A 24,568-nucleotide genomic window follows, 5' to 3' on the forward strand; every position below is an offset into this window, starting at 1 on the left:
CAATAGTGACAATGTTAATAAATTACCTCAAACTTATCTTCTGCATTTATACTATGACCTCTCATTTACATACTGTACCCTTATATTTTGTAAAAGTTTTCAGAGGGGCTTGGGTAAATGAACACACAAAGTCTGACACCTTTACATTGTATCAGTTTTAATGAAAAGCGAACAGCAGTGTAGAGGAATGCGGTTCCACTTTGATTTAATGCAAATATACAATGCAAACAGACCCACAAAGCCCCGAAATGACTTTATCTATACACATCAAACCACTAAGGAGTTCTATGTACACATACACGTTAGTTAGATACAAACACAAGAGTTAAAAAAAAGTCTAACAGGGCTGCCAAACAACACTGTGTCTCCCCAAAATAGGAATACCTGTACAGTGCGCATTATCCGCACATGCAAATGAGAGGAGAGAGTCATGCAAGAGGTGAAAAATCAAAACAAATAAATGCTCATGTTAAATATATCATTCAAGTTGTGTGTGTTTAATGAGTATTTTGGCTTCCAGTGCATTTTGATTCCTTTAGCTTATGAGTGTAACCAGCATGTGATGGTTTCACAATCACCTTAAATAATAGTCTTTAAACTTTCCAGTTGGAGTTTGTTTTTTCTCAACAGCAGCCAAAAGCAACCTCAAAGCAACCCTGTTATCTACATCAAGCTCAATAAATAGATAAGTTATAAGTCCGTCGTCTGTCTACTTCACTAGAGTTATATTAAAATCCAGTGGCTGTGAAACTTGGATCAGCTTGGCATAGGAGTGGTCAGAAATTCCTATACTTAAACTTTAGTTCACATTGGTTATAATAAGGAAAAAATTAATACAGCACTAGATTTTCACTTCATGTTAATGACCAGATGAGAGGAAATTAGACAGTAAGGAAAAAAAAGGAAGAAGGGTAAGAGGACATGTCGGCTTTGGAAATTATTTCAAAACATAATTTCTTCTTCCTTTTGAAAAGATATTCCATAAGAATATATAGTTTATAAATATTATGTTCTTGTTAGTCATATACATCCAACATCGATCTTCATTCGTTTGCCATTATAGTATTTTAGTTACAGTACTGGGTATGTGTGACGTTCTGATATCAGAGCAAATTTTTCCCGAAAAGCAACACATCCATACGAATCACTCCAGCATGCCTTTCAGGGGCATTGGGGTAGGATATACTAGCATCATATACAATAGTACACATAACTATATACAGCTGTGACAAGCAAGCTAGAGGTATCCCCCTGGTAGCTCTAAAGAATCATAACACATCTTTAGTTGTGTTTCCAGTGTTGCCATGCAGAGTTACTGAACACCAGCGGGCTCAAAGGGAGAGATACGTTTGGGAGAAAAGACAGATTGAAAGAGGAGGGTATTTCTAGCACTAACTCTCTTCAGGCAAAGCTGGTTTGCATCAATATTAGGCGCTGAGGATACCGTCCCTGCTCTTTTTCTGTTTAATCTCTGCAGCAAGGCAAGGCTGAGTGCCAAGCATCCACAAGATAACATGTTTAACACGGTTTGTGCCGAGCCAAACTGGAAGTGGGGGGATAGGTAATGTAGCCTTCTGTGTTAGTAGAAGCAGAGGACAGTTACAGCAAGCAGAGTGGTCAAAATTGAGGAAATCATTTTGTCATTAATGGCAAGATTTGTGTTAAATAAATAACGTCCCTCTCAGCTGGATTTTTATGACAGGCTGCATCTGGTCCACAGCACAACTACCTGTTCTTAAAAAAAACGTGTGTGATAGGAGAGACAATGAGGAGTGTCATGGGAAAAGAAAGTGAAGAAAAAGTTAAAGGATTTAGGAGAGCATGTTAGCGATGTTTCACAATAAAGGGAGGCATTCTTTATCTCCCTCCTGTTCTTTCCAAAGTGCAGCCTCATTCACGGGAGCGTCCCACAATAGCCAGGATGTAGAGGAAAATGTTGATGATGTCAGTGTAGAGGTTGAGGGCAGCAAAAATGTACTCCTCTGGACTCAGGGCCAGCTTCTTGTTGCCCAGGAGAAGCTGAGTGTCCACAGCCAAAAACTGCAGAGAGGAAAAAAGCAGGGCAATAGTCATTTCAAGAGAATTCGACACTTGGGATCAAAAATGAATGACACAGAAATTATTTTATTAGCTATCATTTCAGAGACATAAAATATGTACAGCCATGTTCTGTCATAAATCAGGCCGTAATATTTGCTTGCTTGCTTTCTTTGAGCTTGGAGCCTATCCCTACTTACAGAGGTCAAGAGGCGGGGGACACCCTGGACAGGTCGCCTTACAATCATAGGGCTGACACATAGATACAGACAACCATTCACACCTACGGGCAATAAAGAGTCCCCAGTTAAGCTAACCTGCATGTCTTTGGACTGTGGGAGGAAGCTGGAGAACCTAGAGAAAACCCACGCTGACACGGGGAGAACATGCAAACTCCACACAACAGGACCCCAGCTGGCCATCATACATACACTACAATTCAAAAGTCTGGACACACTTTCCCCACATCTCCTCTCAAGTTTACCTAAGGCCGCGCTCAGACAGCAGAGCTGCAAGAGTAAACGCAGCTCCCTCTTTCGTTTAATGGGACCACAAATTGATGCAGTGGTCATGCTCATGCACACAGCTCAGACCAAAAAAAGGCAGGGTTGTCAACCTGGCTCCACTTGTGTTGGAACATGTATTCGACGTCCAAAAGGCTCACTTCTGCAACTTCAAGTTTACTGTATGTAGCTTATGTTAGCGAGAGCCTTGAATCATGGTGTGTCCTCTGCCTCATTCCCCGATGCTACAGACCACCTCGCCGGGAGAAGTAGTGCTCCTCCTGCCGAGGTGCTTATCCCTGCTTTTCCTGGAAAAGCAGTACACAGCGGTGGGGATCGAGGCAAAGGGACTGTGGGGTGGCTACCTAGCTAATTTTTGTCTCATTTGTGGTCTGATAAACAGTGTGAGAGAAAGAAAGTGGGTCAAGCAGGGGCTGAAAGAGGAGGGTGTATCTTCAAATTCTGTGCATTCTTGGAACCCATCGGCTGTATTCGGTGTCTGACTTCCGGCAGACGGCGAATACAGCCTCTGGGGGCAGACCCCCGATTTTTTGGCATTCCAGTTTGATTTGGGTGGAGGAGGCGAATTTCCGTTTCTGACTTCCGTTTATATATAAGTAAATATGCTGAACCATTGCAATGGATTCAGAGTTTGCAGTGATGCCAATTATGTTCCGCCTCGTTAGATCACCGCACGGACCATTTAACCTGGCAACAACTGCAGCCGGCTCAAACGTGATTGGTCAATATCACGCGGACTACAAACAGCCTACAACCGGAAACCAGGGCTCTTCCGCTCTTCTTCCGGAGGCAAGATCTCCGGGGTTTGCCTACAGACTCTACATTCACTGAATGTAGAATCTGTATATAGAGACTAAATTCTGTGTTAGATTTCTTTTTTCCTTTTCCAGATTTCTGCCTACCCCAGCTTTAAGTTTTCAACCTCCTCTGTTGGCACAAAACACTTACTTTATCCCTCATAAAATAAAATGTTTGTAGTGTTTTAACAGCTGTTTTGGTTGAGTGTGGCTCTTATATTCAGATCTTAATAACATGATGAGCATGATTTTCTTTTCCTACCCGGTTTGTGCTCTACTATTAAACATCCTGCAGATGTAATTATCCCTTATTGAGCAAAATAAAGTTCACTGGAAGGTGGAAAACTGTCTGTACTGTATGCCAATGGTAACTGTATCTTGTCTGGACGCCATTACCCCACAAATATCAAATTACCCGACTAGACCTTTGATGAGACTAACTGTTCTTCCTCAAGTAATCACATCCACGTGTTGCACTAAATTAGACATTTGCAACGTAACAGCAAAAACTAAACACAAGCAACAACCACTGAGCTTTATTAATGTGATTAATGTTTCATTTTGAAACTTACGCAGGTGAAGAGCAGGGCCCCCAGTGAGGCATAGACAATGTGCAGGATCTTGTGGCGAATGAAGATGCAGAGGAACGAGAAGAGCAGGAGCACAATCAGGCACACAAACAGCACGCCCCGACAGGAAGTGAAGTCATACTTGCTCTGTGGTGAAGAAGGAGAGAAAAGAAAAGTCAAAATGTTGGAAAATATGAGCTTCGATGAGACATGAGTCTCACCACTTAAAGGACGTACAGGAATTCACTTCAAGACCAGTCTGAATACTCTGTAAGTCATTTGTTCCTATGGCAATCACTCACCAAGCTATGGTCAGACAACATGCATCATATTATACACTGGGATGTGTGACATATGTCTCATTTATCACTTTAGTTTTTGTCTTGTTGTGTGTTTTAACTGTGTTTATGTTATGTTTATTGTGTGCTGTATTGTACCACAAACAATTACATTTTCTGCTTTGAAAACTGTAGTAATTAAGCCTCTTTAAAAGCAGTAAAGTCTTGATTCTACTGCACTAAATAACTATCAGCCTATGTCGCACCTACTGTTTTAAGATTAGATCACTGAAAAAGCTGTTAACCATTAAGTTAGTAATTTTTTAACAGTGCTGTATGAACCTCCTTGAACCCTAAGGACATCTGGGTCTGACCTAGTGGGCGTGCCAAAAGTTAGAACAAAACATTGTGAAGCAGCATTTTGTTATCATGAAACACAGACCTGAGGCCTGTACTACGAAGCAGGATTTGGAGTTAGTGAGGTGACTTCGGGGTAAACTCAAGGTTTTCAGTACTATGAAGCTGGTTTTCTTTTTACCACAGCTAACCTGCTCCAAAACAGGTTACCTTCAGAGTATCCGATCACAGCCTGTCAACATCCTGACCTCTGACCAATCAGATCATTGAAGAAAAAAGTATCCATGAATTAAACTCAAGAGTGACAGGTAAAAAAGAGGAGCCTATATGCTGGTATAGGTCAGTAGAATCACTTCACTGTTCCACGGCTCTGTTTCCACTGGCTTAGAAAGAGAGCTTCAAACATATGGAGAGATAGTTTACAACACTAAACGTGTGATTTTAGCAGGATTTGAAATTATGCAAAGTTTATTTTTGTCCGCAGTGACAGTGGTGCTACTTTTACACTCTGATTCCATCACTGCAGCTCAAATAACATGAGACACCTACGTGCTAAGAACTAGGATAAAAAAGATAATATTTTACAAGTAAAATAATCTACACGCTGTTAATAAGGTCCTGTTATTATAAATGCAACATTTTGATCAGATAGACCTCATCAGTCAGTTATTAACTGCTTTTCCACCCTTTACTTCAGTAACAGAAACAGTCTGGTGTTACTTTAAAGTGTATTTCATCATCATCCAACTTAACAGCAAAAAATACTCTATTCTAATGTCACACAGGCCCATAGCTCAGTGATACCTGCATGTAATTTAAGTCTCAGATGACCATGAATTTTTGGATAGGGTTTTCAACGTTTGTAGTTTTTCCTTTTTAAAATTACAGATTGTCGTTTACATCGCAGGCCTCTGACATTTTACTGTCTCGTAAACGTGGACACTTGTGCTACTGTTTCATCAAATCTCATATGCATGGTTCTGATGATGTCACTTGTAGTTAACACCCCCGCCTCTTTCACATGAATGCTCGTGGCAGGATAGGGAAATCCAGAGTTGACTGAACTGGTTGATAACCAGTTTTGTAGTACGAGTTATCTAGACAGCCAATGTTAGGGTGGGTCAAACCAGATAACGAAAAGATATCCTGGGTACACTGAACTGGCTTCGTAGTATAGCCCTCTGGAACAACCTCCCAGTTGATATGTGACAAGCTCTGACCTCCAAAGCTTAAAACATTCCTATTTTACACTGCATACTCTAATAATTAACTTATTGTGCATCTAAATGTAGAAATACTTAATGTGTTCTTTTATGTATTTTATTTTTTTTTTCAATGACTTAAACTGCGCAAGCTTACTTTTAAAATTTTGTATCTTCTGTATCACTTGCTTGTACTTTGCACCTTTTACCTTTACTTTTCTGTATTTTATTGCCCTGTAAAGCACACTGAATGGACCTGGTGTATGAAATGTGCTATACAGGTAAAACTGCCCTGCCTTGAGTCTAAGTCTAAGACACACAAAGCTATTTCCTGAAATATTTCATTTGAAAAATTAAGAAATCAATCAAAAAGACAGATTTTACAGTCAGTACCTGCAACTGTCTTTCTCAGCTTGTCTCTACATGATATAAATGCAGTGTGTGAGACTGACTAGGGTCACACACCTCAATGTAAAAACTAACCAGGAGAAATTCTTACTTTTGCTTTTGAACCAGAGTTACAATGTTTGTCTGTAGACATTCAAGTGCATTTCTTCAAGCAGCTGTTTGTGTGTGCTGACCTGTAGTGAGAAGAGCACGACGGTAAAGCAGACCACTGCAGTGATGCCGACGGCCATGATGACAGTATCTGTGTCGTAGAAGCTGGCGATCATGCCCACCATGTAGGACAGGCTCAGGGTCAGGATGGACTGCAGAAAACATACGTTCAAATTAACATTCTTTATGACATACATAACATGTTGTAGATTCAGGTGAGATGATGAAAAGATGGACCATCAACATACCAAAGAACCAATCTGGAATCAAGAACAATCTATGCGGTCTTTATGATCGATGTCTGGAATATATCACAATAACTGACTGATGTTGATGGAAGAAGAAAATCACTACTACGTCTACAAGCATTCATGATGTTAATCCCTTGAACAGCATAAGAAAACAATACACTGATAGAGTTGTTATATAGTGTTAATCCCTGTATTAAAAGACCTGTCAATCATCTTATACCACACCCCAACAGTTTTGCCTTCACAGAATTTGAAGCCTACATGTTTCTCTATCATATGACTCCTGGGCTTGTCCTGAATCAGTTTCTGTTTCTGTACCTCCTTTTTCCTTTAAATCCTACATCAGTTGCACTTTATCAACTTTCATCTGAGTTTCTCCCTCACCTCTATCTCCTCATCCCTTCATTCACTCCCTGAAAACATGAAAGGCCTCCATCTGACAGTCGGATAGCTGTGAGCAATGGTAGCTAGCCACTCTCACAGACAGGAAGTAAACACACTGCAGTTTGTAAAACTGACATACACTGATCAGCTAAAACATTAAAACCATTGGTGGGTGAAGTGAATAACATTGATCATCTTGTTACAGTGCAATGTTCTGCTGGGAGACCTTTGATCATGGTATTCATGTGGATGCTACTTGATGTGCTTGACCGACCTGGACACCATTGCAGACAAAATAAACCCCTTCATGGCAACAGCACTTATCTATGGCAGTGGCCCCCCAGCAGGACAATGCACCCTGCCACATCACAAAAACTGCTCAGGAATGACCCAAGGAATGGGACAAAGAGCTCAAGGTGTCGACCTGACCTCCAAATACCCCAGATCCTAATCTGATCAAACATTTGTGGGACGTGCTGGTACACTAGAGGTAGCCCCGATCTACGGTGGGTGCTCCTTGGACCAGACTTGGCTCTGACCTGTTAAGGCATGAACACAGGACCTCTTGAGGGTGTCCCTTGGTGTCTGGCACCAGGGTGTTGGCTTCAGATCTTTTGAGTCCTGTAGGTTGTGCCACAACCTACAGGACTCAAAAGATCTGAAGCCAACACCCTGGTGCCAGACACCAAGTTGTGGGGTGGGGTACCAGCACGTTCCACAGATGTTTGATCAGATGGGGATTTGAGGAATTTGGAGGCCACGTTGATGCCTTGAGCTCTTTATCGTGTTCCTCGGACCATTACTGAGCAGTTTTTGTGGTGTGGCATGGTGCACTGTCCTGCTGGGGGGCCACAGCTACTGAGGAGTGCCGTTGTCATAATGGGAGGTGACTGGTCTGCACTAATGTTTAAGTGGGTGGAGCGTGTCAGGTGGTATCCACATGAATGCCAGAACCCAAGATTTCCCAACAGAACTTTGCACTGTAACAAGATGATCAGTGTTATTCACTTGACCCGCCAGAGAATTTAATCTTGTGGCTGATCGGTGTATCACGCATTAGACGGCACATATTTATCCTCTGAACCCTGATTCGTCTTAACAATACAATACAAAAACCCAAAGATAATTAGCCCACAATTATTCAAAACAGTCTTGAAAATGACTCAAAATGATCAATTAATTATCAAAAGTTATCCATTATATTTCTGTTAATCATAATGCATTAATATGGTACACTGGCTGTGCATGAATCTGTTTACCTATTATGTAAACAGACAACAGCTGATCCATACTTCTTTATGATTTAGTATGAGGGCAGACTCCTACCAGTGCAACCAAGTTCCAGGGGTGCTTGCGGCGGAAGTCTCCACAACAGCTGAGGACGATCAGAGCCACGAAGAAGACTGCATAGGACACGTAATATGTCCATGGATTACGTCGCACAAAGTACTTGGCGTCATCGACGAAGGTGAAGATGGCAACAAAGGAGAAAGTGACCAGAAGCTGCACTGTGAGAACCATGAAGACCTGGTGGGAAAGAGGAATGAAGCAGACGAGGGGAGACGTCATGTATTGGTGATATTATATATTAATACGTTGTATTACATGCTTTATTTACTAATTCACCAGACCCATTTAATCCATCTGACACGGTAAAGGGCTTACTTTTCTGATGAAGGCTTGTCGGATGGTCTTGTCCTCAAAGCCAGAGTTGGTGAACTCCTCATTGTCATAGTAAGATGGAGGTCCATCACCGTGGTAACCAGGGCTGCCAGCAGGTGCTGGTAAAGGACAATAGTACGACGATTAGTTTGTTAGTTTTTCTTTTAAACAACTGGCAAAAAGGCACAAAAGTATACACGTCTGTGGTGTTCTCAGCACACTCTGATTGCAGTATTGATCATCTCATTGATTGCCCAGTCATCTGTGTTGAGTCTGATCTAAACCAGAGAGAGAAATGTGTGCTCTTGTTGACCTGGATGAAAAAAGTTCAAGGGTGGGGTTTTTTTTAGCATTTGCCGTGGTTAATCACCTCTGTGACACATTCAGGTATCAAAAAAAAAACCAAGGTTGCCTAGAGAGGGGAAAGTCTATTTGCAAAAACCTCACACCTTTGGTTCAACCACTCACCCGTGGGGTCACCGGGAAAGCCTGGCTGTGCGACACCTTGCTGATAAGGCCCCTGAGGGTAGGGTCCCTGTGGGTAGGGCATCTGAGGGTAAGGCATCTGAGGGTAGGGACCAGGAGCGAAACCCGGGCCTGCCTGGGGGAAGCCCGGCTGTCCGTAGCCTGCTGCTGGTGGGTACGGTCCCCCTGGGGCTTGGCTGTAGTTGGGTGGGGGCATGCCGAAGCCTGGCTGAGGGGGTCCGTAGACATTGTTATGAAGTGGGTTGCTCTCACCCATAACAGGGTATCCACTCTTGTCCTGGGACATGGTGTGAGGGAAGGCTCACTCTGCTGCTAGAACAATCTACGAGAAAAAAAGAAGAAGAATCCGAATGAGTTTGATTGATGAAAACATCTGTATTCAGCAAAATTATACACAAACAGGTAAGAACAGGTAAAAATTTAAATCTAAATCTTATGTTTGCAGTGGGAATATTTACAATCTCAACGTCTTTATTACATCTCAAAAGGCCCAGTGGGAAGCAGTGAAAACATAATGATGGTACACTATCTAGGCCAAACTGGCAAAGACACAAGCACCGCATATCCCTGATTAAAAAGGTGACTGGCAATCAAACAATGCTGCAGGAAGAGAGGACAGAGGCATTAAAGAGCCGAGCTACAGCACGGCTTTTCTGTTTCACAAACTAAAATCCAGCTATATCATGATATCATGCTGATTTGATTTTGCTAAAATATGCCCTTTACCTATGCTATAACAGATCAATTGTAACTGGTCTTCACAAGGTGTTACTGATTATCGAAGAAGCTGAAAAAAATGATTGATGCTGAAACTTCCAGGCTTACAGGGCCTTTGGGAGAGAAAACCTAAGGGGGGAACAGGCCTATTCAAAGACTGTCGCAACACCTGCAGCAGTGGAGAGCGCACAGGTCAGGAAAGAGACCAGAGTTATAGACTATGAAGAGCACCTGGCTGTAATCAAGGCCTTGAAATGGATCAGGGAGATCTGTAACCAAAGCACTGAAGAGAAGACTACAACGAGAGAGGACATCAGTAAGAGCAGGGAAAGGGTTTGATTTTCTGAGCTAATGGAAAGCTAAGTGTTTCTGCCATGTAAACCATTCGCCATTGCTTCACAGTCACACCTGACGTTATTTCAAAGTAAATCATTCATTCAGTGAGATGAAAAGTAGATAATAATCACACGCACCTTAAATATAATTGCTGTAGAAAATAATACCCAAATATTAAAAGTAAAGTTAATCTATTAATTACTGTGTGAATTATTACATCTTACAAACATGATAAGGATACATAATTCAAAGCAATGTAAAGCTGTTCCTGCTGCAGAAACGGAGATCAGAGAGGAGGAGATGAAGAGAAGTTATGATTTATTCATCAGTTTACACTCATCCTGTGGTATTTCACTGAAAAGCAGTGGGCAACAGCAAGTGCTCTAATGTCATAAAGTAGGCCACAGGTTAGGGAGCCACAAAAACACAGATGAGACATTTGCGTCACACTGCTCTGAGGAGAGGGGAGGGGTACGTTACTGTTACAGCTGGCTATTCAGGCACATCTGAAGCACACACACATCTGTGGCAATGGCTGCAATGGGAAGTCCAGTCTGAACCCCTCCAGACAGAGGAAGTGAGCGTAAAGAGGCACAAAAGGGAACAACACTAAATGTGTCACTGGCAGAAAGAGCAGTTCCTAGAAAGAGATGACTGCACATATAATAATAATAATAATAATGAATCATATTGAGTGTATAATTGATGTCACTTAAGCCTGCAACTATTATTGATTGATTTTTTTTCATTAAAAATTAATCTGCCAATTACTTTCACAATTTCTCAAAGAGTATAAATACTTATCAATCATTTCATAAACAGTCAGAAATAAGTAAAAAAAATAAAAAATCGATTGTCACAGCTGTCATAATCAAATTGTTTTGACCTGATCAAGAGTCCACAACAAAAAATATATTCAGATTACTTTTGCGTAAAAGAGAAAATCTGCAAATCTTCACAACAGAAAGCTGAAACTACGTCATGTTTGACCTCTTTGCTTGAATAGTGACTTTGCAAATTAGCAGCTCATCAACAGAGTTGGGGATACTGTTTTTTTTTTTTCAAATGAATTTTACACTGATTCACTAATTGTTTCAGTCAGTTTTATCCAGCCAGCTTGGGGTGATGACGATGTTGGGGGGGATTCAGTGAGAGAAATAAATCAACCCTCAAACTGTGGTTTTCCGCAACTTGTTCAGTGTTTCATGGATGAAGGCATACTGAAATTATTCTGAAACATTCACGTTCAACCATAGGTCTACTGGATCCTGGAGTGAAAACAGTTGATTCTTGTGAATGAACCTGATCTCAGCAAAATACTTACACCAGTAACCTCATTCATACCTACATGAGAGTGACAGTCCCGCACACTGGCTGTATGGACTTAGCAAGCAGAAAACATGAAGCACAGATAGATGGTGCGAGAGAAATTGAGGAGACGGCAAACACAGTCCACACCAGCGCGGACAGTGTTACCATGGACGCAGGTGGTGCCTTGGTAACGAAATGTATTATTAATCTGCTTTGCGTCAGGAAGAGGCCTGACATATAGGCCAATACTGCAGTGTCCCTCCCCCGACCAGGCCCCCTGCACAACCCAGGTCAACAGGATTCTGCGCCATTTACATAATGCTAATGAAGCATGTACATGCATGACACAAAGCTGCACACTGGAAACACAGAAAAGTGGGGTCAGACTTACAAGGTTGATTATTGTTTTCAAATGTGCTGTGCAGGTTTGGCCTGCAGGAAAACTTCTACTGAGCAGGATGGGAGCCAAAAGCCAATCCCCTAATTGCTGACTTTAAAAGAAAAACTTGAGTCTGCAGTGGACGGTGCATAGGCCTGTGCAGTTGAGACTACTACTACTGTACGCATACAGTACAGCTGTGTATGCAAACATATTCTTGGTCCTTATGCTATTTTCTTCACACACACTGGTGCGAGAGTATAAAAATATCCATTCAGCAGCAGATTAGAAAGCTACAAATCATGCTTACTGTTTCTGATACTCCCTCTATCCTCCTTTCCAGGCCACACAGTAAGCGTTATGCAACACTGCTCTATTTCGCTCTGGCAAATGCATCCAGACTCTGGTGTGTGTCCTCATGATCTCTGTTTGTCCATCACTAGGACAGTGCAATGAGAGACTGTAGACAAACATGACAAGCGCTGGCTCTGCTTCATACTGACAGTCTCCATTAAGATCATAACAGATTACAATCATCATCTGAGGAGCCATATCCCTCCCGGCTCTCCGGACAACAATAGTTGTGTAAGGGGGAGCGTACAGTACACTGAGTACTCAATCTTGTTGAATTACAAGAAAAATGAATTTATCTGTCAGTAAAATGTTCGCATTTTTGTCAATATTGGTTTATCTAACAGGATCACTGTCTTGATCTGAACTGACAAACACCCTACTTAATAATGATGTCACGAAATGCAGACTTTGTTCACTGGTCTCACACAAGACAGGACATCTGTCGTCTGAACAAAAACATGGGATGTAACTGAATAACCCAAGAGTCCTGAACTAATCATGGGACAGACACACAGTCGAAGCATGTGATCTCCTCCCTGTCCAATGTCCATGTAAAGCATTTAAGATTGTGACTCAGGCCTTAAAAGAATTTGCCATCCATGTAAGGGCGGGGAGATAAAGCTGAAATCGCATGTAAAATAATCGTGCTGATGTAAGTCGCAGTAAACTGGGCTGTAAGTGTTTCTCCATTAATCGATTGATTGTTAAGTCTCTAACAATTTCCTTTAAGATTTAAACTGTGGGGGTCGTCGGTAGCGTAGTGGATAGTGCCGGCGCCCCATGTACAGAGGCATTACCTTCCTGCAGCGGCCGCGGGCTCTAATCCGGCTCGTGGCCCCTTGCTGCATGTCAGTCCCCACTCTCTCTCTGTCTCCCCATTTCACTCTCTGTCCTGTCAATATAGGCAAAAAGCCCATAAAATATAATCTTAAAAAAAAAAAAAAAAGACTGTGGGAATTAGGGGGAGGAATTGACTGTTTCATTAATTTATAATCACTTCAACATAAGAATCCTTGTGTTGTCGTTACTTTAGCATGAGCTGTTGACGGAGTCCGCCACTGTAGCTCAGAACCGACAATTCAAAAACTGACTCCAGATAGAGCTATCTGCGTTTACGCATTGGCCACCATTTTTCTACATGCTTTGCACATAGCAGAAGTTTCAGTGCAACCTCACTCCCACATACTGTACCACTCAATCCTACACACTGAACCTTGAACCTTAAACCTTGAACCTCAAGGTGATGTCATCAAATTGCTTGTTTTGTCCGAACAACAGTCCAAATCTTAAAGATATTCTGTTTATTATAACATAACACAAAAAAGCAGCAAAATGTGACGACTGAAAAGACGTCTCTAGGGAATATTTGACATTTTGCTTTAAAAATATAAACAATTCTTAAAATAACTACCAATTATTTTACTGTCAATCAATCGTTTCAGCTTGACTGTGTGCTGCAGTAAGGTAAAACTCTTCATATGTGTGACACAAAAACTACAGTAACTAACTTTGTTGAACTTTAATTAAGGCTAGTTCTTTATTATTAGTGTGAACAACAGACATCTGTAGAATATCTCCCGGTCCTTACTCATGTTCATATTCACAAATTGTCGCAAAAGCTTAAGAGGATCCTGTAAATCATGTTTAACTAAAGTGACTTCAGCATTTTGATTTAATCCGTACTGGCCTGTTTGTAGCTTTTTATCTGTGTATAATGGATTACCTCCGTGGAAACACACCATGCAGTCAAGAGAATGTCAGAAATGAGCATGAAGTCACAACAGCTAGGTCAGCAGAGACGCACTCCCCTCTGATATTTTGACAACAGATGTCTGTGTCTTATGATGTTCATACACACAGCTGTAATCACTGACATAAAACCCTGGTTTTGAGGAGGAAACTACTTTCAGGAGAGAGTGAGGTTAAAGCACTTCAGTAAAGGACACTAAAAGGTAGTGCCCTCTCTTTTAACCACTCATCTCACAGTTGCACAAGATCAACTCAGCAACCACAACAGTTTCACTTCCATGTCTGACAAGTGGTGAAAGTGAACACAGTCAATACAGTTTAATTTTTTTTGAGAGTGGTGAGTCAGTTTGGGGCACTGTTTGCGCAGCTTTACAAGCATTACGTGGGAGATTTCAAATCCTCTTAGGAGAGACGCCCCGACGCTAGATGGATAAGGACTGTGCCAATATCCCCAGCTTCTGCTGATAGCTATCACTAGGGGAATTAGGTTATAGGGACGGGGTGGGGGATTCAGTGGGCTAGCCAGAGAGCCACGTTAACACAATTAGGGTAGCACAATACCTCCACAAACCCATATATAACATACTGTGTGCATGCTTGAGCAACACCATGAAACACAGTGACAACACAGGGACAGCCAGTAAAAGCAGTGGGGCCTGTACAAAGGGCAGTGTGTTAAAATATGTGGCACCACAACATGTTAAAAATAGAAAGTTGTAATCTTTGATGGAGGATGACTAAATAAAAAGCACCACTCAGTTTAAAGATTAAGTGTCCAACTTTTGAGCATGCAATACTTTTTAAAAGCTACAAACCAACACCTATCACTGAGTGGCATCAAACATAAAATGCTGTTTCATTGTCACATGATGAGTGAGTAATACAATTTTGCAACCTCTGGGGAGAAAAAAGGTTTCACATGCTTGTTTCACACAGAACACAAGCCACAGAAGCAGCACAATGGTAACATTTTGAGTCCTGTTATGAAATTGCCACTTGGACCACTTGGTAGATAAATCCCCCACTGAGTCGCTGCCAGCCTATCTGCCAGCCGATGCAGCAGTCTGGCGAGACATTGTCATCGTGACGCGCCGTGTCAGCAGCAGCTCTGGCTATGTCAAACCTGCAGACACCTCGCCTGGTGACACATGGCTGCACTTTAGGTAGGTTAGCATAGTATGGCAACACACTGCTACAATGGTGAGAGAAATCTCAATTATTTTTTATAATAACAGAACAGATTATTTGTTAAAATAATATATATATTCCTTGTGCTGCTCATTATAACAACATGAATGAACATTTACGGTTCTAATACCAGCTTATATTGTTGAAACCATTACAACCCCCAATTTCATACTCTAATAGGAAAACATTTTGTTGTTCTAACAAAAAATGGTGGAATGTGGTTGTGGAATTAAAAGCATCTTGCTATAAGATGAAAATAGTCGTTTGTATCACTAGCTTAAGAGTTGAAATCAATTATTGTCTCCTTGTAATGTGTAAGCAGAACTTTCCCAGCTTCAGGAGGCGGTGAAAGCAGATAACTCTCATCTGGTCAATATAAACCCACTGATCCTCGAAAATCAAAATCTTACCAAACAAAACTGAAGTGTAAGCAAAACACACTTATCCAAAATGTTAAACATCCCCTCTCGTCAACACTCAAAAGCAAAACAGAACAAGCACTTAAATGCTTTTTATGGGATGAGGCAGTTATATTCATGGCTGTCGCGGAAGTTCAGTAATCCTGGACTTAGTTTACGTCAGTTTCACAGCTGGATGGTGAGACAACAGCAGAAACATCCACTAACCTCTCTTATAACAACTCCCCTTGCCTTGTTCTTTCATTAAATAACCGTCGACATTATTAAAAATGTTCATTCAAAATCCTTCACTGTAAAACTGTGTCATACGGAGAGAAAACTAATTTGCTCTGCATGGCATCATGCGTGTCCTGGTAACATCCTGTCAGGGAACAACAGAGAGGCTGTTTTTGACTGAGCTGATGAGCGTCATGCTCAGGTATATTCCTTCAGCTTCAATCAACACAGGACAGCCGGATTGTAAATGGAGAACTTCAAACAGTTACACTGCCAACCTATAAATAAAACCATTTAATAAGGGGTCTAGACTGTAAATAGCAAAGGACAATTTTTAGCTAATGGAGACGGTGTATAATTGGACATGTGTGGAGTATTAATGTAGAGGGCCTGATGCTGAGATAGCAACAACACATACAAACATAGACACAAGATATGGGTAATATAGCAGCATTGCTATTGTTGTTCTTATATTGCATCTATACAAAGCTGAGGTACTTTGATTGGTCAGGCATTTAATTACTGGTTTAACCAAAACAGAAAGGTCTGGTTATTTAATCAATGAATGGTTTTGCTATTGATATTCTGTACGATTTCTCACTAAAAAACATAATAAGTCTTGCAACTAATGATTTTTTTCATTACCGGTTAATCAGCACTTTGCTTTTACTGATTAATCAATTTATCATTTGGTCTATAACATGCCAGAAAATTGTATTAACTGTCCATCACAGCCCAAGGTGACATCTTTGAATATCTTGTAGTGTTGGTCCAACAGCCCAAAACTCAAATATATTCAGTTACAATTATATAAAACAGGGAAAAGCACCAAATCCTCACATTTGAGATGACTTTTTTAGTTGTGAAAATAGGTGCACATGGCTGATAATTCATAATCATACATCTCCTAACACTTTGTAAGTACTTTGTAAGACCATGATCATATCCACATTACATTTGTTTAGTTAAATACAGCATGAAGTATAAATGGTTGCAATCAAAACTGATCACATTATTCATAATGACTCCACCCTCATAGACTCTGGTTACCTATACTAACCACATTACCCAAAAAGCACCGGCCACTTTAAAGGAACTACGAGAACTACCTCACACTCACTCACCATTCACTGTTTTTGTCTTGTATGCAAGCTACTATTCAAATAGTTGAATATTTGCACATTTGAATTGACTACAGTTAGATCTTTGTAGTACTTGATTGCTCTTATTTATATTTATTTTTGTATCATCAATTCTATCTAATGCTATCCTTTTGCACAGTCTGCATCGAGAGCTCAGAGTGAAACGTTGTTTTGCCTGTACATAACTGTAGAATTGACGATAAAGCCTCTTGAATCTTGAACTTATATGGAAGAAAAGCTCAGAAAAAACTGCTTTCATTATTGATTAATCTGCCAATAATTCTCTAGATTCATTGATTGATCACTGGGTCCATTAAATGTCAGAATATTGTGAAAAATGTCTGTTATTATCTGCTAAAGTCCAAGCATTTAATGTGTCAGTTCTGTCAAACCATCATCAAAGATACTCAGTTTATCATCACAGAAAATAGGTTTTCAAAGAAGCTGTAAATCTTAACATTTGTTTGGCACTTTTGCTGCCAATATCTGACAGTTCAGGTAGAAACATATTAATAATTTACATTTGAACAGCATCACACACCGTTATATTAATTACATGTAATGTATAGTGGTTTAAAACACACAGGGATGTACATGAGAGTACACTAACGCACCAAACTGGAGCAGAAAAAGGTTGCTGAAACCAAAACAGAAACATGAATCCAACATAAACAGTGAGCCTCGTTTTCATGGTGCACCTCCAGCGGGCGCACCTCCATCTAGGCCTCAGCAGCGCAGATAAACACTGCGACACTGCGATCATCTGCTAAACTCACTCACATTGGCCCCAAGCTTACAGAAATAATACCTTAGAGAAAATACTGACGAACTGAGAGTGATTTAAAGGGTAGATATCCAGTGATGCTGGTCGCCATGATGGATCCATTTAATAAGTTTGGGGTTTTTTTAAGACGATGACCACACGCCGCGCCCCCATGTTAACGGTGCTGAGCTGACAGCTGTATATTAAAGCCAAATTTATATTCTTTGTAACTCACTGTATGTGTATATGAACCGTCGTGCTAATATCATATTTTGTTAATTCACCTCTTCCTATGTTGCTGACGTTAGGTGACAGGTGGCGACAGGCATGATGCTGACGGTTGCTAACCGCACCGAGCTCGCTAGCCGCACAACCAGCTTATTTAACGGACAAAAACAAAACGGTTTCAACAAATAAAACACTCACACGCTGTAAACACAACGTACTCTCACTTAACTCTAACACACACGTACCTTTAATGTGTTTACTCCACAGTAGCTGCCGACATTAACTCTCCCTCCTCCTCCTCCTGATCTGGACTCGGACTGAACAACTGGGTCGGATCGAGAGCCACTGACGACACCACACGACGTGGTCACGTGACGTGTGGGAATCTCCGCGTGCACAGAAAAGGACAGTTTATCTCTGCTCCCGCCATTATGACGCAGTGTTTTTCTTTAGGGTCATATGAGAGTGGTGCATTTAAAGGTCTGTGTGGGTTTGCAAACAAAACACTGCGACTAAAAGGTGTAGATCAGTGGTGTCAAAGTCATTGTAGTTCAGGGGCCACACACAAGCCAGTCTGATCTGAAGAGGACCAGACCAGTGAAACCACTGCATAGTAACCTATAAATAACAACTCCTTCTGATTGTTTCCCTTTTCAGTGTAAAGAAGTCCATTCTGGCAACATTTAAACATTTTTTTAACCTTTATTTCACCAAGAAGTCCCATTGAGATTGAAAATCTCTTAGCAGCCAATCAAAACAATTTATCTTTTCAAATTAATTTTTATTAGTTTTTACAAAAAGAAAAGATCAGACAAAAACAATAACAGACAAAAACAACAACTACATGCAGGGGCATGTAGGCAAAGGTCACATGCCCAGCATTGAGCAAAACAGAAAATAAGTACTTCAGTGTCACTGACCGGGGTTCCTCCATGTCCATTATCGTCTCTCAAGACCACAAAGGTCCCCATGATCCCCAACCTTGACCCCTGGAAATCCAGAGCCCCTCCAAGGAGGAGAGAAATTGTCCAGTCCTCCATAAGCCACTATGCAGTTCTGGCCCCCGGGCTGTATGTTTGAAACCCCTGGTCTAGATAGATCAGGAAGGTTCTGTAAGACACATAAGTACTGGACTACAATTTTGAGGTACTGCTTCTTAACATGAGCATAATCATGTTAAGTTACTTTATACTTCAGCTTCACCAGGCTACATGACAGCTGCAGTTTAGTCACTTTTCACATTTAACAAAAGAAATCCACCACAAAATAATGAATGATCTTTACCCTTCCAATGAATGTTTAAGACTAAGATTTAGTAACTTCCTTATAGCATTGTATTATTTATAATACTGATTCATTTTTGGAATTATTTTCTGTGGACAATGGATTGTTTGCATGTGTGGAGTCAGACATATTTTTGCTCAGCCACCAAAGTGGTCAGAGAGGACCAAGAATAACCACTACAGTGATGTTTACACATACATTCATCAATTATTGTATAATCCCAATTATATAGCCTTATACATATTATTCTGAAAAGGGCCATTCTGCAAAATGTGTATCATTCTTTTACTTCTAGTACTTAAAGTTTGTATTGATTCCACTACTTTTGTACTTTTACTTGTAGCAGAGTGTTTTCTACACTGTTGTATTGCTACTAAATATATAAGAGCAGGTAAAAGAGTACATCTTCCATTACTTGTACCACACATCCCAGAGAGCAATATTGTATTTTTTACCACATTTATCTGATGACTGATGTTTTTTTGGGGCTTATGACCTCTAACAAAAAGCAGGGTCTATTGTAAGCCCCTTGTCATATCTTGCAAGTTGTTAGCAGTTTCACCAAAGAGTGATTTCCCCTCTTGAGTTGTAATTATTATTAATCTTATTTAGATTAAATAACTGTACGAGGCCCAGAGAGGTAAAGGTATCCAATATTTTAAGTTAAAAATTAAAGTAAAATGTGTTTTTTATTAAACTTTGTATTGGTTTGCTGCCACAGTCATTCATGTCTGTTAAACATTTTAAACTCGGTTCCAGAAACACTTATCACTTTGTTTCTCTGTACACATTAGAGGAACAAGGAGGCTAATTGCCACTGTATTCACATAAAAAAACCTCTGCATTATCAGTGCAGTGGGCCCCTCTGACCCACTGTTAATGATACAAAGATATTTAGGAATATTTAGCATGTGACTGTTGACACATGGTGTCTCTATGGAAAGACAGACGATTCAACATTTCAGCTGATAATGTGCTAAAAAGGTGCCTATTTCAAATAAAGTTTGCAAATAACCACAAACCTACTTAAACACCTAGAAACTGGACATTTAGGGCCCCTGAAGGTCTGGGGCTTTGGTCCCCTTTTGTCCAATTGGTAATCCAGCCTTGTGAGAAATGCTGTTGAATGAAACTTCACACATAAGCATACAATGTGTTTATGAATTGCTGGTACAATTTAATAAATTTAATATGAAGTCATACTGGATTTTTACAAATATGTATTCATTGTCACAGACAGCGACAGACATGTCTGCATGGACACAATCTACATAGTATACAAGAGGTGTAACAGTCACAGGAGTCACAGTTTCTTTTTACAAGTTTTCTCTCAGGTTGCCATGTGCTTTACATCCTAGTGCAAGGTACACCTTGTGTGTTCAAACACACGCCACGCTGGCCCCTTTGTAACAGCTGACATAACAGCAGTTACTGGTTGCAAGGGCGGCATTGAAGCAGATTGTCCAGTTCAGTCTTGTTGATGGTTCCATAGGCCTGCGAGTAGCTGCCCAGTTTGGCTCGTGGGTCCCCTGCAGCTGCCACGTTACAGTTACTCTGAAATACTTTCTTGCTGAACCGTGCTGGTGGCCGAGCCTCACGAACCTGAGAGTTGGAGCGCTGGTTCTGCATGGGAAGGAAAAGACAGATATGCCATGACTGCAATTCCATCTATATCTTAGCAAATGCACCAAACTTTAAGATATATTTTCATGCATTGTGTAGTTAAATCAATATTTCACAGAGCATGTAAATAGCCTGAAATTGAATCCTGACATTGAGTCATATTTTACACATCCTGAGGTGTGGTGGACTGACCAGGTGTGCAGATGTGACGTACAGCCCAGAGGGCAGGGTAGGCCCGTCCTTGCGAACCAGTGGGTTGTTCTGGGTTTGGTTTTGGGTCAAGGAGAAGGAGCGGTTATGGGTCACAGGGGCTGAGCGACCACGCTGGAGAATCTGGTCCATGGACTAGTGAGGGTAGCAATAAAAGACAGAACAAAATGCAGAGTGAGTCACAGAAAGATCACAAGTGGGAGAGAATGCAAGGAGCCAAAAATAAATCAGGATGTAAAAATGAAACAAGATTACATCACTGTAAGGGAAAACAAAACTGAACAGTAAGTGGACTGAGGTCTGTTGATCATACTTTAGCCTTGGCGCCCTCTGTTGGTGATGTGGTTGCATCTCCATTACTGGTCTGTCCCACTAGTTTCCTGCTGGCTGCAGTGGGTGAGTAGTAATGAGGAGGAGCGGCTGGACTCCGAACAAATCCATCTGAGTGAAGAAAAGAGAAGTTTGGGTTTTTTACCTTAGGGAATGTTTAAACTGCATGTTTGAGAGATTTACCTGAAATACATGCAGCTGTATTGATTTCACTGTGAAGGCATGGAACTTGTGTGAAGCATGAAAACAGTGTGTAAGATTTAGGGGGATTTAGTCTAGATTGCAAATATCTGAAACTTCTCCCAGTTAGGGATCCTGCAACTGTTAATTGTTCAGGAGGTTTTTACTTGGAGCCAAATTATCCGCAGAGGTCTCTTCCTCTCTATAACAAACAGGTAAGGTGATTAAAACCAGTAATAACACTGAATAAAGCAGTTTCACGTTACAAATCAGTGTTTCCTGAGCTTTCAGCCAAGCATCTGCTAATCTGTGCTCACCTTTTTTTCCAGTAACTTAAGATCCAGACGTTCTGGAGGTGTTTTATCAAGAGCAAAATTATCCACAGAGGTCTCCACCTCTCCAAAACAAACTGAATCGCTAATTTAAATGGGTGTTTTTCCAATGCTGCTTGTCACAGAGGGGCTTCTAAGTACTGTTCTGAACTACATGGCGGTGCAACATGGAGATCTCTGTGGACGAGGAGCCGCTCCCTACGTAGATATAAACGGCCCATTAAGTAACAAAAACAATTCTTGTTTTCAGGTGATTATACCCTTGAGAAAATATACTTGTTATAATATATTCCATTTCTGCCAATATATCTCCCTAAATCCTACACACTGGACAAACTTGATCAAAGAAGTCAAAGTTGTCAAATGTTAAGCATCTAAACACAGGCAAACTTTCAAGAACATTTTCTCAACTTAAACTGAAAAAACTTTCTGATTAAAACATATCTAAATAAGATAAGGAATCTAAGGAGACATCTTTCAGAAAATTCCGTTTTTAAAACTCTGCTATGAACATATTTTGATCAGTACCAAACAGTTCAATACCCAGCCTTGTGTGAAACCAGCTGAGATAAATTCAGACATACTTGGGACATGTGTGATGGGGTTATATGTGAGTTTTCCCAAGCAAGGGCTGGATAGCGGACTCGTCTTCTTCACAGCAGGCGGAGATGACACATTCTCAGGCCCAGGTTTGGTGACGCCTGTATGTGAAGGCACGTGGTTTGTCTTTTCAGTCTTTTCATGTTGCGTTTCCCCCATGTGACGACCATCCCCACTCACTGCCACTAAGCCTTTCTCTTCTTTATCCTTCACATTAGGCTTCTCAGTGCTGGTGACACAGCCTCCGTCCTTTGGTTGGATCAGCCTTAGCATCCCCTGATTAGTCCTCTTCTCCAGCATCATCTGCAGGTAAAGAAGAGGAAATATATATATATAAATATAAATATATATATAGCAATAGAATTATGTGTAATATGGTCTAATGTGTAAAGACCAATGTTGCCTTCTAAACATTTATGACTCCTTTTGTACCTCATAAAGTTTGTTGCGGTACTGAACCACAGATAATTGTACATCATCATCCAATGGCAGTATAACATCATGGTTAAGAGCTGGCTCCTTGGCTGGATTATGAAACCTCCAGAGATAAGAAACACATTTATGATTAAATGATAGCACATAATAGTAATGAAGTGGTGACGCAAATATTGATTTTCTAACCGCACCTATCCCAGACAGCAAAGCAAACAGAGGAAACGCTTGATTCTAACTGTTCAACGAAGCAAAGCAAAGAACAGAGAATAAAAAAAAATAAATACCTGGCTACATATGGGTGTTGGAGGGCTTGCTCAGCAGTCAGACGCTTGTCTGGGTTGAAAACTAGTAAACCTTTCAACAGGTCCAGGGCATCAGGTGGCACAGACGTCTGGAGAAGATCTTCCAAAGGCACCTGTGGTCTGGTGAAGGAAAGCAGAGAGGGATTTTAAAGCGTTCATCAGCAACTTAGCATTGCACGGCTGTAACATTGTCAGACTCACGTTGTACAGTTTTTAAAAAAAGGATAAAAATCGTAGCAACAGAAGAAACCTATTCTATTTTATTCCACGCATTTGTATTCCTCGTCAAAACCACCTGTCTCTACATAAGCTACAATGCAACTATATCTCCAACCACCAACTGACTGGCACTCCCAAAGACCTGTTCAGAGACTTTTACCTCATTTCCACAAGATGATTCAGCTCAATTTGACTAAATTTACATTTGGCACCAGGTCCTTATCTCTGTTTTCACTGGATCCTTTCATTGGCAACCAAAAAGAGAAAAAATTGCACATCATTTATTGCACAGCATAGTTCTTTGGGCTGCTATTTTTTAAATGCAGGGTAGAGAGAATAAAAACATTTCAGATGCTATTAATGGTAGCTTGGTTATTTAAAAATTGTGGCCTTGTGCAGGATGTCCTGTGTTGCGCTAGTGACTATCTTTCTGACCAATCAGTGTCAGTTAGTCTGCAGTGTTTTGACTCTACCGCCTAGTATTGACTCAGCTCACTTGAAACATTAACCTAAGAAGTAAGTGAGTAATATCAGGTACTGTTCGCAACTTTTGGTTATGGAAAGCCAAAAAGGAGCAAGTCCAGTTGAGCAAAGCCGTGCTGTACCATGCAGTGGAAATGCAGCATTAGATGTGTAAAATAGGTGGAGCTCTCCTTTAAATACAAAAAAGTGGCGGGTGGAAGAACATGCTGGGGAGGGTAGATTACAAAGATAGATTCTATAACAATGCTGTTCCTTTTAAAGTACAGATGGCTATTGGCTGTTTACAAAAGGTCCTGTACAGAGATTAAAAATATGGCAAATCCACTCTCCTTGCTCACTCAAACATCTCAACATTTTCTGCAATATATAGTATCCAGCACACACTTTTTAACAAGGTGGTCTTTTAAAGAAGCTCTATATAACATTCAGAGCCTATCTATGATTGAGCGTTTGATTTATGTTGTCTGCAAATTGTCCTCAACATGGAGGTGACTGACCTGGTGTCCAGCAGCTAACAGCGCTAACAGTGGCACAGTAGCAACAGTACTGATAGAGCTAACAGTGTTAACCAGGGGGGAAGAAGGGGGGTGGGCGCTATGTATGTGCAGTGCAGAGTGGTGGTGATGATCTTGCCAGTGGGATACAAACACAAACACAAACACA

At 40.9% G+C, this 24,568-nt stretch overlaps 2 protein-coding genes across 4 annotated transcripts in view; both read right to left on the reverse strand.

Moving 5' to 3' along the window:
- Positions 1–140: 140 nt before the first annotated feature.
- grinaa (glutamate receptor, ionotropic, N-methyl D-aspartate-associated protein 1a (glutamate binding)) lies at positions 141–18,297 on the reverse strand. Its single transcript, XM_050033923.1, has 7 exons — positions 18,153–18,297; positions 9,088–9,427; positions 8,623–8,738; positions 8,284–8,484; positions 6,346–6,474; positions 3,931–4,074; positions 141–2,040 (listed from the first exon to the last, which is right to left on the reverse strand). Exons 2-7 carry the CDS (start codon positions 9,389–9,391, stop codon positions 1,891–1,893), a joined length of 1,044 nt encoding a protein of 347 aa, XP_049889880.1. The 5' UTR covers positions 9,392–9,427; positions 18,153–18,297; the 3' UTR covers positions 141–1,890.
- A 2,046-nt stretch (positions 18,298–20,343) lies between these two features.
- mapk15 (mitogen-activated protein kinase 15) overlaps positions 20,344–24,568 on the reverse strand; it is a 10,855-nt gene continuing 6,630 nt past the window's right edge. For all 3 annotated transcript variants that reach the window (XM_050033908.1, XM_050033910.1, XM_050033909.1), the window contains 6 exons: positions 23,186–23,323; positions 22,899–23,004; positions 22,451–22,769; positions 21,338–21,465; positions 21,007–21,159; positions 20,344–20,814 (listed from right to left, as the gene is read on the reverse strand). In XM_050033908.1, coding sequence (XP_049889865.1) covers positions 20,620–20,814; positions 21,007–21,159; positions 21,338–21,465; positions 22,451–22,769; positions 22,899–23,004; positions 23,186–23,323 — 1,039 coding nt within the window. In that variant the 3' untranslated portion in view covers positions 20,344–20,619. The remainder of the gene's footprint in view (positions 20,815–21,006; positions 21,160–21,337; positions 21,466–22,450; positions 22,770–22,898; positions 23,005–23,185; positions 23,324–24,568) is intronic.

This window comes from Epinephelus moara, chromosome 22, assembly GCF_006386435.1.
Source record: "Epinephelus moara isolate mb chromosome 22, YSFRI_EMoa_1.0, whole genome shotgun sequence".
Classification (NCBI taxonomy): domain Eukaryota; kingdom Metazoa; phylum Chordata; class Actinopteri; order Perciformes; family Serranidae; genus Epinephelus; species Epinephelus moara.

What these genes read in the sequence shown, in the direction of transcription:
- grinaa (XM_050033923.1), bottom strand. Translation starts at nt 9,391, where the DNA reads ATGTCCCAGGACAAGAGTGGATACCCTGTTATGGGTGAGAGCAACCCA. An exon ending in CCTGGAACTTGGTTGCACTG is followed by an intron (nt 6,475 to 8,283) that starts GTAGGAGTCTGC and finishes TGTTTTCTGCAG; the next exon opens with TCCATCCTGACCCTGAGCCT. An exon ending in GGGCCCTGCTCTTCACCTGC is followed by an intron (nt 2,041 to 3,930) that starts GTAAGTTTCAAA and finishes TCCTCTCTGCAG; the next exon opens with TTTTTGGCTGTGGACACTCA.